At 38.9% G+C, this 16,434-nt stretch overlaps 1 protein-coding gene across 1 annotated transcript in view; it reads right to left on the reverse strand.

Annotated features, from left to right (window-relative positions):
* Positions 1–16,434, reverse strand: part of LOC101519617 (contactin-associated protein-like 5) — a 384,664-nt gene that overhangs the window by 214,666 nt on the left and 153,564 nt on the right. Inside the window, exon 8 of the mRNA XM_058664176.1 lies at positions 14,535–14,675. Coding sequence (XP_058520159.1) covers positions 14,535–14,675 — 141 coding nt within the window. The remainder of the gene's footprint in view (positions 1–14,534; positions 14,676–16,434) is intronic.

Consider the following 16,434-nt stretch of genomic DNA (forward strand, 5'->3'; position numbering starts at 1 on the left):
AAACCCACATTCTTAACATGAATTTTCTGGGAAAACTTTGTCTTCTCTCTGAGGCTTACTGCTTCCTACTGTGTTTGGGGGACTAATGGGATTGGTAAGGAAACAAATGAGACCTCATTGGTGTCTGGTTGCCTGGTGCTCCTCTTGGTCTTGATCTTTCTTTCATTTTGGATGACTAAAGGCAAATTCCCTTAAAACCCGGGATAGTAAAAGAGCCCTCTTTCTTTCATCATTGTTTCCCTTAGCTACCTAACACGGTAGTGGCCCATGATAGTGATTTCTAGCCTATTGCACAACTTGCTGCCTCATAGGACTGACTTTTCCTAAACCTTTGCTAAGCTATCTTTTGCAGGAGACGTTCTAATAAAAGCAGAAAAATCCAGTTACAGACAAAATTGCAAATTGGAGTTGAATCTCTGATTAGAATCAGGTGACCAGAGTTACCTTAGGGTTCACTGTAGTGCTAATAGCCAAACATTAGAAAGTATGCTCTGAAGAGGTACATTTTTTGAGAGACTTTCTACATCCACTTTCTTTCTTTATTTCTTAAGAAAAAAATTTATTAGAAAGTCAGATAGAGAAGTGGAGGACAGAAAGGAAGATATTTCATCTGTTGATTCACTCTCCACATGGCCGCCATGGCCAGAACTGCGCCAATCCAAAGCCAGGGGCCAGGAGCTTCTTCTGGGTCTCCCACATGGGTGCAGGGTCCCAAGACTTTGAGCCATACTAGACTGCTTTCACAGGTCACAAGCAGGGAGCTGAATGGGAAATGGGGTTGCCGGCAAAAGAACTGGCGTCCATATGAGAACCCAGCTCATGCAAGCCAAGGTCTTTAACCACTAGACTATCACACCGGGCCCCATTTTCTTTCAACCTATCATGTCCGCCACCTATTTTCACCCAGTTATACCCCAATTTATCTTAACTTCACAGATTTCCAAAAAAAATCTGAAGCATAAATTCAGTTTATGGCTTTCCCTCCTATTTCTTTACAAGTTCATCCTCTAGTAATAATAAGACCATTTGCTTCAAATCAAAGATGGACTCCCAATGACTGCTAAATATATCTTTACAAGAGGATGCTTGGCTCCCTGCCATTGTCCATGCCAAAAACATCAGGTTACGCTTGAATAGCAAAGTGATGGGCTTATGACTGATTATGAAGGATCATACTATTGTTATAAGATAGGGGGAAAAACATTGTGAGGGTGGCATTTTGGAATTGGGAAAAGAGAAATTTCAGAGCCTCTGGAACTGTATCATAAGATAATACAAAAAAATGAGTGTAATAGTTGAAAAACCTGACTCCCTGAGGATGAAATGCTGTCTTCCTTTTTTCCATCCTACCTCCTTGGTCTCAATCTCCTCCATTCCTGCTTTCTCCCCGATCCACCTCCCTATCTCTTTCATTTTTGAAATTTAAGGCAATGTATCTTTAATTTACATTTTAGTCAAAATCTTAATGCTGCACTCAATAAAATGCTCAGCAACTATGAAAGTTCAAAAATTGTGTGAACTCCCTGGAATCTTTGCTCTTGTCATGAGTGTCACATTAGCATGAAAACTGAGGAGACTTGGGTTGTAGCAATCATCGCTTCTTTCTGTGGCCCTAAGAATTGGCTGCATTAACAAATTACTTTTCAAAATCCAAATGAATTCTTTTACTTTTGCAAAACATCGGGATCTCTGATCATGTTTGGTTGTTTTTTTGTTTGTTTGATTGGTTGGTTGGTTGTCTTTTTTCCCTTTGAACAGGAGTCTTTATGCGAGTTTTATCTTTTGTAATCTGAGGCTATTGGATTGGACCTCCATAAGGTTGCCACTAATTCCATCATTCTTGAGTATGTGAGACTTAATATGCTATAAAGACAGAACATTCATCTCCTTATCTTCCATCTGCTCTTCATACAGGATGAAACATCATGTCAACCAATTTTTGTTGCCATGAGAAATATAATGAAGTCTTTACATTTGGGAAAATTGTTCCTTTCAGAGTATCAGGGTAAAATGATCAAAACCATGACCTCTTTCTTCCCTGCCAATTCTTCTTTTTCTGTAGGAGAAAGAGAAAAAGACATCATAGATGATACTTATTCATTAAAAAAAACTGCGTAAGCTTAAGATAAAGGGCTTTGCTATAAAAATAACCAGCACACTGTTTTTATACACAGTTCTCAGAGTATGACAACAGATCAAGTGATGATCCTTCTTCAGACTCTCCGCTTTCCCTCTAAAGAGGTATTGAAGTACAGAGAATGCTAGCTTCAAGCTGAACCACACTACAAGCATTACAGTGGTTAAAACTCTTGGAGATGAAAAGATCGGCTACATTATGCACATCTATTTAGCTACAGGCTGTTCCAGGTGCCGTGGAATGGATACAAGGGAAAAAGATTGCAAGATTATATAGATAGATAGATAGAAGGATAGATATAGACATATATACTATATACTATATACTATATATTATATGCTATATAGTATATAGTATATAGTATATAGTATATATCATATATTATATTATATATTATATATTGTATATCATATATATCATGTATCATATATCACCAATCATGATATATGATATATGATATATATATATGAGAGTTGGAAGCTTCTGAACAGCATCCTGCTTAATATATCCAGGTCATTATGCCACCCGGCTGAAATGTGTCAACCTCTGATCAAAATCCAATCAAACCCTCCAGCTAAAAACCTTCCTCTGTGTGGAAGGGCCCTGCAAAGCAGGGACTGTGTACTAATAACATTGTTACCATAATCTCCTTGCTACTGATGACTGGAAGTGGCAATGATGGAACTTTTTCTTCTGAAGTCTTCTGATATTCTGAGCCTCTGCATCCCTTAGAGTTTAACCACATAACCCAAAATACAATGGAAGGGATTGACACTTATCTGGCTTACAGAGGGACAAGCTTCAAAGGATGGCACTCTGGTGACAAGGTGAAACAAATGTTGCAGTGGTCTGAACCTGAGTGGATTACAGAGAGGATGTGATGAAATGTGCCAACTTGGGTCCAACGGCCTTTTGTGTTTGTCAGACCTCCTTGATTTTTGCTTTGCTAGGAGGAGATTGTCAAGTGAGAAAGACCAGAGAAAATGTTTGAAGTGGCGTCTTCCAAGCACAATTTGAATGAGGTCCTAGCGGTCAACACAAATGCACTGACAAAGCTCATCAGAAGGTTAGAATGATAGCCCTGTTTAACTTGCTCTTGATAAAAGAAAAAGCCACCAGGATCATGTGATCAGAAACTTCTTCCTTGTATTCTCATGATAAATCTATAAACTCAAACGGGTGTAGCAACGCTTACGTCTGGCTAACAGCACCTTTGGGGAAGGTGCGAACACCTGGTACAATTTTAAAGAGACTTTTGCTCCTCCTTTTCTCATTCCAGTAGGGACATACCCACATGAACTTAAGCACCTATTATCCTTTCTAACAATCACATCACAACCTCCCTCTCCACAAGGACCCAATGACCGTTCTGGTTAATTGATGCTGAGACGGAACATCAGCACAGCATTCTTCCAAGCTTGTCCTAAAGGTCCCTGATGGAATGCTTCCTCAGGAGTGCTGTCTGGAGTACCACTGGGAATTTGAAGGCTTCTCAAGTTGAATGATTCTCCTGTTTAATACAGATGATAGGTTATTCCTATTTCCCTCAGTTGAGTGGTTCAGGAGGACTCCTGGAGACCTCAAGCTCCAAGACTCAGTTTTCAAGGGCCCAGTGCAGTGGCCTAGCAGGTAAAGTCCTTGACTTGAATACGCTGGGATCCAATATGGGTACCAATTCTAATCCTAGCAGCCCCATTTCCCATCCAGGTCCCTGCCTGTGGCCTGGGAAAGCAGTCAAGAATGGCCCAAAATCTTGGGCTCCTGCACCCAAGTGGGATACCAGGAAGAAACTCCTAACTCCTGACTTCAGATTGGCTCAGCTCCATCCATTGAGGCTATTTGGGGAGAGAACCAGTGAATAGAAGATTTTTCTCTCTGTCTTTCCTCTCTGTATATCCACCTTTTCAATAAAAATAAATAAATATTTTTTTAAAAGACTCAGTTTTCAAGATTTAAATATAATAGGATTGCCACAGGTTTAAACCACTATTAAATTTAGACATAAGCGTTTTCTCCAAAGTATTGCACTATACCTGCTTTAAGACTCAAATTATTGGGCTTAGCATGATAGCATAGTGGTTAAGGTCCTCGCCTTGCATGCGCCGGGATCCCATATGGGTGCCGGTTCTAACCCCAGCAGCCCCACTTCCCATCCAGCTTCCTGCTTGTGGCCTGGGAAAGCAGTGGAGGACGGCCCAAGGACTTGGGACACTGCACCCATGTGGGAGACCAGGAAGAGGCTCCTGGCTTCGGATTGGCTCAGCTCCAGCTGTTGCGGTCACTTGGGGAGTGAATCATCAGACGGAAGATCTTCCTCTCTGTCTCTCCTCTCTGTATATCTGCCTTTGCAATAAAAAATAAAAAATTTTTAAAAAGACTGAAATTATTGACGTAATTTAACCTAATAATGACAACAGAAAACACAGGAAACTTCTCTGAGTTACACAATATTTTGTTACTTAGATTAGTTAGGAAACACAGACAAACCTGAAATGAAGAGATTACCACATGGTATAAAGAGAACACACTGTATTTTAACCCATCGTAACCTAAAAATACCTAAATTTTGAAAATAAAGCAGTTTTTGAATCCAGATAGGAAATAGGTAAATGACACTTCTCATGGGATTTCTATGCACCTCTCTTCACAGCTCACCAGGTTGGCAATGTCCCAGATTTGGGCTCAAGTCACTTAGAAAGCCTAAAACAGGAAGTGTGGAACATCCTCAATCTGTTAAAAAAAAAAAAAAAGGCCTTAAGTTGCATACCAGGATGTGCTGTAACTAGACCCTGATCCAAGATATGAAAGTCTAATGACTGTCGTAGGATCTAGGAGAGCAGGGATGGCATTCATCATCAAGGAAAAGGAGCAGAACAATCTCCTCTCAAGGCACCTTAAATTGAGTCGCAGGGAAGTTCTGGTACACCATATCTTAAGTATTGAGAAAAACTAAGGAGGCAGTGTGCCTGTCTTATTACACCAAAAAAATTCTATTTTTCAGCTGCCTTGGGAATATGGCAGACCCAGCCTGCAGTTCTGCTTACACTGACTGCTTTTGGAGTTTTTCAAATGTGCCACTTCCAAAGGTTATTCTACTGCACTGAGCTGTTTATTTACACAGAATTTTGTGGGTGTTTATTTGGTTTTTAATCATCATCTAGACATCAGAACACCCTGTTGACTAAAATCTACAGCCAGCAGTGTAAGACTGAGCTTCAATCACAAGGCATCATGCAAATCCAAACAAGCACTGATCAGCCAAGGAAAATGATCTCAACTCAGTCTAATCTGTAGGGAAAGATTTCAAGTTCAGTTCTTGATTTTTTTCCTACAGATGAGTGCAATGATTTCTACTTATTTGTCTGGAAACAATCAGGACTAACTGGCATACTATCAGTCAACGAAGGAGGAAGACATCCCCTATGTTTGGAAGCTTCTTTCTGAGTTCACAAACTTAGGGCCTGGGAGAGGTCAAATCAAGACTACATGTGTTTGTGTATATGTGCACGTATACTAAGGGAAACAGCCAACTGCCTTTTTTATTGCATTTCTTCCACAGAATTCTATTCATCAATTCATGTAAGCCCAAACTGGTCCTATAGCAAAGGACCCAGCTCAGGAGGAGGACCAGCTGTGATTCTTTTGACATGGAGCTGGCAGAGCTGTGAGATGGGAGTCACAGAGACTACGTCCAGTGCTGGGAAACTGAAATGGAACATTGTGTGAGGGTTGTGTGAAGGAGTTTTTGATTTGACCTTCCAGGCTAAGGAGATGGAGTTGGAAGAAGGGTTTGGGTGGAAGGAGAGGAAATAAGCCCTGGGTAGCATGCCAGGGTGCATTTGGAGAAGTTAAGGTAAACAAGACACCTGGCATCAATATGCCAGGAGGAAGCATTGCTGTTCCTGCCAAAGGAAGCTTTATGCAGAGTGTCTGTGCCCCCTGGGGTTTCATTTGAGTGACATCCAAGAGACAGGCTTTGTTAGAATGGAGGGCAAAGCATGTAGACAGGCCCAAAGATAGTCTCCACAGGGCCCTGCTGGCCTCCCAACAGCTGCCCATCAAACTTCCAGTAGCAACAGTCTGCTGGGACTTACCCACAGCCTTTGCCAAGACAGAATGCAGCTAGACTTTGCTTTCTCTCTACTCTCTGAAAACAGTCAGCTACTCATTTCAGCTTCTGGCTTTGGATTTAGTTTGGGCTCCCTGCCTGCTGCTGTGCCTGTATTTGGGCTCATCTCCCATGCAATATAGACATAACCCCCCCAGGTAGGCTTTTCACTTTGAGGAAAACCTCAGAGGATGGACTTGGGAGTTAGTGAGTGGGAGGTAATGAAAACCAGACCTATGATAAAACTGAAAATCTTCTCACATTAAATTGGGGGATCATATTACAACTCTATCCAGGACACTGCTTAAATTTTATTACTGCACATTATGCAAAGCCACTTGAAAGATGAAGCAAGAAGCACAGAAGATTAATTTTAAATAATATTAATTACTAAAATATTATTAATCCTTATTGACAAAGAGTTGTACCCTGTGTGTCAATATTTATGACAATAGAAAACTAAATCTAAAATTATGGATTTTGCTAACTATATAGAACTGAGTCTGAATTTATCAGAATATTTAACTAAATTGCAGTTTATTTTGCCACCACTGCAGTAGTGTTTGTAGTAAAGCGTGAAGATTATTTATGTACTGAGATACCAAGCTAAATGGACTTAACGCAGATTTGCATTTACAAATCAGGTCAATGCATCTATATAATTTTAAGTGTAAAACAGTGACTAAGCTGTTTAATAGTGGCTGTCTCTGGGTGGTAAAATTGTGGAGACTTTTACCGATTTGCTTTGCACAGTTCCAACGAGTTTTACATGAAGATGCATACATTTACTATATTCAAGCTTACTTACATAATTTTCCAAATATGATTCCATTTCATGGCTTTTAAGATCAAATTATTCAGGACTGATAATTATTGTTAGATAATTTGTGTAGATTACCAAGACAAATAACAGCAGTAAATTCTGCTGGAGTTAAAAGCTGCTTTGAAGCAAAATGACCACTTTTTTTTTTACTGGTTTCACTTTCTGTATAATTTCAGAATTGCTTTTCCCTTTTATCGCACTCATCTGCGAAGTGTGTACTCCGGTAGATAAGGGTGACACACCAGCATTTTAGTGAGGCTCAAGGCACCTCATGCATTGAGGGCTGTGATGGTACTGTCTTTCTTCAAACTGCACATCTTAGACCATAAACAACTTTCCACTCACAAATGTAAGGCATTTTGGAAGACTAGATTGCCTTTTATTAGTAATATATGCTAGTACTTTTGAAAATAGAATACAGGTTTCTACGTTCTGTAGCAAAAGCTGAAAGAGTAACTAACATTTGAGAATGCAAGTGCTGCCAGCTGACCTGGGAAGAAAGTAAATTTCCAGCTGCAGAATGACTGTAAAGATTAACTTTTCAGTTGCACCAATCATAATCATGGGATGGGGAGAAACACGCAAGTCTCTCTTAATATGTATTTAAATTTTCCCCTGTTTTTCACAGCAAATAATGTGAGGATGAGATTCTTAAAGAATGGACAAAACCTGTATATTTGTCTCAATAGTTACAGAAAAGGGATGTGTCAAAATTCAAGAACCATTTGTGGTAAAAGCTTTCAGTGGGTTAATATAATACTCAACACAGCAAAGCTCATCTGTGACCAACGTACATCTAAATAATACCCAATCAGGAAAAGGTAAATGCTTTTAAATTAAGACAAGGCACAATGCAAGGTGTCTCCTCTCACTATTTCTATTTGACATAGCAATGCGAGTACTAGCACACTGAATTAGAACAAAGAAATCAAAGGCACTCAAGTGAGAAAGGAAATAGAAAAACAGCTTTGTTTGCAAAAGATGTAATCTGACAGAGAAACTTTTAAGACATCACAAAATGCAGAAAAAAAACTTGAATTTCCATACACACACTGAAAAAAAACATCAATTCCATCTATAGTGCCATCAAAGGGGATGAAGTGTTTAGGAATAAATTTATCCAAATAAGTGAAAAAGCCTTAACTGGAAAATCAGAAGATATCAATTAAATAAGCGGAAGCGATGCATGTACGTGTAAATGCTTTCTGTTCATGACTCAGAAGAATTAATGTCGGTAAATACAGCCATACTACCCAATCTGGATATTCAAGCAAATCCTTTCAAATTACCAAGTCGAGGAGAAAAAGAGTCCGAAAATTCATATGGAACTTCAAGAGACTATAAATGTCAAAGTAATCCCAAGAAATAATAAATCTCGAGGTATCACACCCCCGGCTTTCAAAGTATGTTATGAATACAGCAAACAAAACTACAGCACAAATAAACATGAAAACTTGACAGCCCAAATATAAGCTCAAGCATCTAAGGGAAACAAACATTTGAGATGGAGTACAAGGGAGATAATGGACATAGAGTAGTTTCTTCAATACATTCAGCAGGTTATGGCTCAAGCACTTGGGACTTAGGTCCCTGCTGGCTACACAGGGGAACAGAAGGTTACAAACTTTTGACTTTGACCTGGCTCAGTATTAGCTTTTATGGGCATCTGGGGAGCGGGTCAGCAGATAACCAACTAAAAATCTCATTCACGGTTTCCATCACGGCAGAAGGTATTGAATGGATCGTCCTAGAAAGCTGCTTAAACAGGACCAATCCAGCCAAAAGAACTATACCACCCCAATTTCTGACAGCCTTACTGTGAAGAGGAGAAGAGAAGGAGAGGAGAAGAATCCAGATCATGAACTACTGGATGTGGCTGACACTCACATAGTTTCATTATATTTTGAGACTGGGAGGCAGCGGGGTACTTAGAGGTTCTGGTAGAGAGGTTTAAGCGCTCTCCACTCTCAAATAATTGCTTTGGGCTGGACTGTGTCCTCACAAAAATTCATAGATTGAAGCTATAGATTCTAATCCTTCAGTTGTGACTATATATGATGATAAGATCTTTAAAGTGTAATTAAGATAAAATGGAGAAACCATCTCTGCTGACCCACGCATGTTCTTTCCAACAGGGTCTCAAGCACACAACTGAATGAAATAGCAGACTGTGCTGGTGGATCGAGGCACCAGGGTCATCTACCAACTTTACTGTGGCAGCACAGAGATCTCACGGACCATGGCAAGCGAAGGCTTCTCGGAGAGAGCACAGCATCTGTGTGCATGCACCTGTACTACACAGAGAGCCGCCCTCACAGCCGATCAGGCCCTGCAGGCTCATCTTACTATAATCATCTTGGGGTAAAATGAAACAAAGGTTTATTATGCACCTGCTGTTTGAGGTACGCTCACTTCCTCAATGGAATTCAAATTATCCATTCCCTTCCTTTAAAAAAATTATTTACTTATTCCACTGTTACTGATTGATGCTTTATAACATAATTTTATTTTGCTTACAAAGGAAGGGATTGGAAGAAGTTATAAATACACAAAACACCTATCACACTGTGTATCAGAAAGATCAGAGAAAGATGCAGCAATTATAATTCACTAGTTAGAATTCTTGGCAACTTAGCTGAATTTTCTTGAGCTCAGGGGTAGAAGGAGTAGTGGATAAGATGTTATTTGGAGGCTTGTATCCCGACCCTGAAGACTCCCAGTTCCTCACCAAGGACTTTCAGTACGAGCACTGAGAACTACATCCCAGCTGCCAAGGAGACCACGGGGAAACGGAGTGCCTTCGGAGGCCAAGAACTCTGAGGTCATCCACCCCCATTTGGATCTACCACGTGGGATGGAAGAAGTCTAAATCCTGCCTTGCAGGATCCAAGGTCATCGGAATGACATCCAGGAGCACTGAGCAGAAAACAGAAGAACAGCAAACTTCCTTCGGGACTAGGGAGAGGAGCTTTCTCTGGTCCTTGCCTGGTTCCGACTTTGGGTCCCCACTCTCTCTCATAATAACCATCAGGATCGCTCCAGAAACCCCTCAAAACAAACAAACAAGCAAGCAAACAAAAAAACAAATGGTTACTGATGTAATGTCGGGGCTTTCAACTGATCGGGATGATACTCTGCCAGCTCTACCTTCAGACCAGAGAAGGTCTCCCCAAGAAACTGTTGAACTTATCTGGACAATAAGATGCTGGACTTTATGCTTGATAGATGCTTGCAGTGAAAGAATCTCAACTGAACTTGAACTGTAGTAATGCAACAAGGTGGAGGAATCCACCATGGGGGAGGTGAGGAGGGGTGCAGGGGTGGAGAAGGGTGGGGTGGGGGGCATCCCAGTGCCTATAATGCAATGTAATCAATAAAAAAAAAGATTTATTGCAAAAAAAAAAAAGATGTTGTTTGGGGCATTCACATCCCATATCAGAGTGCATGGGTTCATGTGTTAGCTCTGCTCTCACTTCCAGCTTCTTGCTAACATGCCCCCTGAGACACAGAGGTTTCTGTCATTCCTTCCATACATACCAGAGCCCTACATAGAACCTTCAGCTCCAGGCTTTCACCTGGCCTAATCCCAACTGTTGTAGGCATTTAGGAAGTGACTCAGCAGTTGGGAGCATTCTTACCTTGTCCTTATCTCTAATTCTTCCTCTCTCTCTTTGTCCGATTTTGTGTGAAAAGTTAATATATATATATATATATATATATATATATATATATATATATATATATATATATAATTACATATAATTATGAATACACATATTAAACATATACATATATTGAATAAAATAGGTAAGCCCTATTTTTCTCAAGTGCAGGATGAAATCACAGTTATTCTCATTACAAGATTATTTCAAGTATAATAAAGTTGGAATGGGCAGAACATTTGGGACATAATAAATATCTAATAAGTCATTTCCACTACAGTGCATAAAGAGAGTGAGAAAAAAAAAGAAATCACACCAAAAAATCAGTCCTTTGTATAAGATCACTGGGGAATCCACATCCATATAACAGATGGCTTTTCTATGAGAATGCCATTTCTATTCTTATTTCTCATGTTTTCCCAATTTCTTGTACCTTGAACATACAGATTTCTCATGGAACATGTGAATAAAGTTGTATTTTTCTAACTGGCTTTCATCTTGGTTGGCCAGTTGCACTGGAGAGTGGATTCTGGCCCCTGAGCCTTGCCGAGCAGGTGAGCCCCCATGAGCTCAGGCCTCCTGAGGAAAACAGCCTACCTGTCTTTCAACAGGCAAGAGCTCCACAGGGATAGTTGAGTTAAGAATCAAAAACTGGGCACATGTGCCATCGACTGCTGAATTTGGGAATAAATGCTTGATCTTGTGGGTAAAACATTCACAAACAGAAGCCTGGATTACTTGGGTGGTTTTTTGTTTGTTTGTTTTGTTTTGTTTTGTTTGCTAGCCATCAGAGTTAAAAGCCTGATATATTATACTAGCTTTGCAGTGGACTGAAAGCCTGTGGAAAAACACTGGAGAGCTACAAAACACTTCAAAAAGTATGTGAAGAAACAGGATTAAAAGCTGTGTATTTTGCTACATATGTTGAAATCTATATGTACTTTTCATAATATGTATTTTGCATTAACTGATTGAATATTGTTCTATGAACAGACTTTTTTTTGGCAGCAAAATACTTTCAATTCCAGAGGCAAAGAGACAGAGAGAGGAAGGGAGGGAGAGAAAGAAAGAGAGAGGGAGAGAGAACTCTTTATCTGCTAATTCAGTCCTCAATGACTACAGTGGACCCTAGTTGTGTCCAGAGCTAGGAACTCAATCCAGGTCTCCAACATAGATGTCAGGGACCCAACTTCTTGAGCCTGGAGCTTGCCAAGGGGTGTGCAATATCGGAGAGCTGGTACCTGAACCCAGGCACTTCTGCATGGGGTGTAGATGCCTCAGCTGGCATCCTATCCACTACCTCAAACACTTGCCTCTACACTTGTGCTTTAATTAGGTTTTCCACAAACTTTACAAAGTGCCCTTGACTGTGTCACATCCACTGAATGAAGCACACTGGTCATCACCTGAATGGACAACCATGAGCGTGTTCTAGGACTCCTCATCTACCACTCACCACGCAAAGCTGACACTCAATATTCCAGAGGAAGAGGCAAAGATGAGACTCCTCCCCATGAACTGTGCTCACAAATATCCACCACCTAGCACATGTAACAGACAAATAGTGGAATGATCACGTGCCAGCCCAAATCTGTGCAAATACAGGGTTTATCAGACACACCTGGGTCTTGTGGAGGTAAAACACGTACTTTGTTCCTTAATCTCAACCTAAGAGTGAATTCATTACAGCCCAATAAATCTTATATTTTTTTATTTTAAGTTTTCATTATTATCATTATTATTATCATCAAAGATAGAATGCTCATCTAGCTGTGAGTATTGTTGTGGCAAAGCAGACAAAATGAAACTTTTCCAGAATGACTGCTTGCTGGCTAAACCAAGGCAGATTACGGATATTTTTACATCAACAGGAAAAAAATATGAAGAAAATGCCAGACAAGATGAAACACTCAGTTCTGGAAGTTTTAGCCAGAGTTTTACACAAGAAAGAGAAATCAAAGAGATATGAATTGGAACATAGGAAGTCAAATTATCCCCATATTCAGGTGACATGATCCTTTGCATAGAATAATCAAAAGATGCCACTAAGAGATTATTGGAACTCATAAAAGAGTTAGGCAAAGTTGCAGGATAGAAAATCAACATACAAAAATCAATAGCTTTTGTAGACACAAGGAATATCAGATCTGATTAAAATAATTGTAAGATAAGTCCCATTCACAACAGATAAAAGCACAGATAAAATAGTGTGGGATAATTATAACAAAGATGTGAAAATTCTCTGCAATGCAAGTTATAAGTCATTAAGGAAAGATATAGAAGAATAAATGGAAAAGATTTCATGGTTTGGAAGAATTAACAGCATTAGCAGGTTCATATATCAAAAATAATTTACAGATTCAATAAGATCCCAATCAAACTTAAAATTCTTTGCCAATAAAACCAAATAGCAACAACTCCAAAAAGCTAAAATTCTTATTAAATCACAGTATACGCCAAACAGTTAATAAAGCAATCCTAAATAATAAACATAAGCTGGTGATGTCACAATAGAGTTTCAAGGTATATTACAGGGAAGTTACAGTCAAAACAGCCAGGTATTGGGAGAGAGATTAACACGTGGAGTCATTTTTGCTGCAGCTCAATTCATAACTAAGACATTAAATCAGCACAAATGTCTATCAATTGATGACTAGATGAGGACAATGTGGCACATATACATGAGGGAATATCAGTAATACAAAATTAAAATCCTCAAAATGAGGATTTTGCTGATATAGTTTACTCTTTTTTTATCTTGTGTATTAGTTTCCACAAAATTTTAATTGCTTAAATCCTTTGTTTATACTTTTGAAAAATAGTAATTTTTTTCTACTTGCCATATGCTGAATCTCTGTTGCATGAAGTGCTAGACCTGTGATAATGAAGTGAAATAAAAATATGCCTTTGTAAAAGTTCTTTTTTTTTTTTTAAGAAAGAAGAAAGAAGAAAGGTGGGTGGAGAATGTGAGCAGGAGGGAAAGTCGGGTGGGAACTGTTACTGTGATCCTGTTTTTGTGAAATATGTGAAGTTGTTCACTTTATATAAATAAATTTAAATAACAAGGAACCAAATAATAGTTTTTGAAATAAAATGGATTCCATTGGAATTTAATTTTAATGAAATATCTGTTTCCAAAATAAAAATGTTCTACATTTTAATCTGCTTGTGTATCTAATGTACAAAACAAGAAAGTTGTTAAGTGATTAAAATGGATATTTTTGAGATTCGATTCTGAAACTTTTGAGGAACTGTGGGCTTTCTTCTTATAACTTTTTTCTAATTTAGTTGATAGTTATGTTTTTTATTATAAAGTAAATCAAAAGCAGTTCATTTTAAAAATTAAGGTAAAGAAAGCAATTGCAGAATATTCAAATGTAGGAAGGTCAAAAATATTATTATACCCAAGACTGCTTATTATTTACATAAAAGATATTCTTTTTCATAAATAAATATATTTGTAAATGAATAATAAACATAATCAGGCATAATTAATGAGTATGATACCCTTTGCTATCATGGAACTTGTTTCTAGTGTTAATAAAATCCATATTAATCCAGTGTGAATGGCAAACCGTACACACAGCTGTAACATAACCCTTAGCCAAAGAAGTTGAATTCTCCCAACAGTGCAATTCACCGTGATTAAGTTCATGCTATACAGTGTCAACCGGGACGCTCTCAGAAACTCAGAGATTTGAAGACACAGACATTATGAAAATATGAGGGAATGAAGTAGCAAGAGCAAAACTTACCCTGACATGTAGAAGTTAGCAAGATAAAAGCTGTGGATTTACTTACCACAGTGTAGATCTGATGCTTTCGTCTCTTAGCCAGGTCGATTATGTTTACTCCATTGTAGTAGAGATTTTCAACACATCCATGAAATTTTTTCTTCAAAAAGGCCCCTGGCTTGCCTGGTACAGGAATTCCTCCAAAGCTAAGCTTTATGGGCAGGAAATAGAAATAACTGCTTGATTATAAGCTCTAAAGGAATAGACAATAAAAGTAAACAAACACAGTAGATTAAAACATCTGCATGAGCCAAGTGCCTGAAATACTGTGGTTGACACCTGCTTATGCATTTGAAAGGATACTGATTTGTGCATACAAATGCATCCATAATTCATTTTTTATAAAGATTTATTACGTTTTTATTGCAAAGTCAGAGAGGAGGAGAGACAGAGAGGAAGATCTTCCGTCTGATGATTCACTCCCCAAGCGGCCACAACGACCAGAACTGTGCCAATCCAAAGCCAGGAGCCCGGAGCTTCTTCCAGGTTTCCCACATGGGTGCAGGGTCCCAAGTCCTTGGGCCGTCCTCAACTGCTTTCCCAGGCCATAAGCATGGACCTGGATGGGAAGCGGAGCTGCCAGGATTAGAACCGACGCCCATATGGGATCCCGGCACATGCAAGGCGAGGACCTCAGCCGTTGAGCTACCACATCGGGCTATATCTATGAACCTTAAGGACCTATTTTTCAAAACCATTTCCCATTCCTTTTTGAGCCATCTGAAAGTACGTGAAACAATAACTAAGAGATAGAAAATAATAAAGAAAATCAACATCTTTCTTACCATCTTTGCAAGCATCTTAGAGAATATAGTCATAGTAAAGAGAGACAAGCAAAGCATACCTCTATTCAATTATAGATATCTAGATACAGCCTACATTGTATGTGAAAAGACTAACAGAAAAAATTACTCAAAAGTCATCATCTACAAAAATGAGATCAGGAAAAATGCCACAGTAAGCGAATAAAAATCACTATCATATGGTCTTACAGAATTAACAATTAGGCTGCTTATTCAAAAGTTGTGGCAAAACAGGAAATGAATGAAATTCTGATTGAATTGCTTGTGAATTCTAATCAGTTGCAAAGTGTCATATCAGCAGCCAACAGTGCTCTATGAAATACATACTGGAAGGTAACACGAAAAGCTACTTATTTCAGAAATTACAAAGAGCTTCAGCAACTCAACAACAGCAAAACAAACAACCTTGTACAGTGTGGGTAAAAGAAATGAACAGACATTTTTCAAAAGAAAAAAAACAAATTCAAATGGCTACTAAACATATGAAAAAATGCACTGGCTCCCTCACTCTCAGGGAAATACAAATGAAAACCACATTGAGGTTTTACCGAACTCCAGTGAGATCGGCCTGCATTCAGACCTCTACTAACAACACCCGCTGGCATGGATGTGAGATGAAAGATAACCTTCTTCACTGTTGGTGGGAATGTTGTCTAGTACAATTACTCTGAAAGTCAGTATGAAGAGTGCAAAAACAACTGAAAATTGATCTGCCATATGACCCAGCTCTCCCACTTCTGGGAACATATCCAAAGGAAATGAGATGTGCATATGTGAAAGGGATCTGTAATCCTGTATTTATGGCAGCATTATCTTCAGGAGCAACCCAGAAGCTCATCAAAGAGGAGTGGATACATGGAATACTACTCATCCATTTAAAAGAGCAGAATTCTACCACTTGCAACCAAATGGTCCCAACTAGAAACTGTGATGCTCAGTGAAATAAGTCAATCCCTAGAGGAAAAACATCATATGCTCTCTCAGAGAGAAGACAACCTTCATGCAAAATATAAGATCATATATAAATAAGTAAACATGCATGTACTTATAATCATCTAGAGGAACTGTATATTAGAGACTAGCATATCGAGAAGTGAAGATACAATG

Source organism: Ochotona princeps, chromosome 5 (genome assembly GCF_030435755.1).
Source record: "Ochotona princeps isolate mOchPri1 chromosome 5, mOchPri1.hap1, whole genome shotgun sequence".
In the NCBI taxonomy this organism is placed as follows: domain Eukaryota; kingdom Metazoa; phylum Chordata; class Mammalia; order Lagomorpha; family Ochotonidae; genus Ochotona; species Ochotona princeps.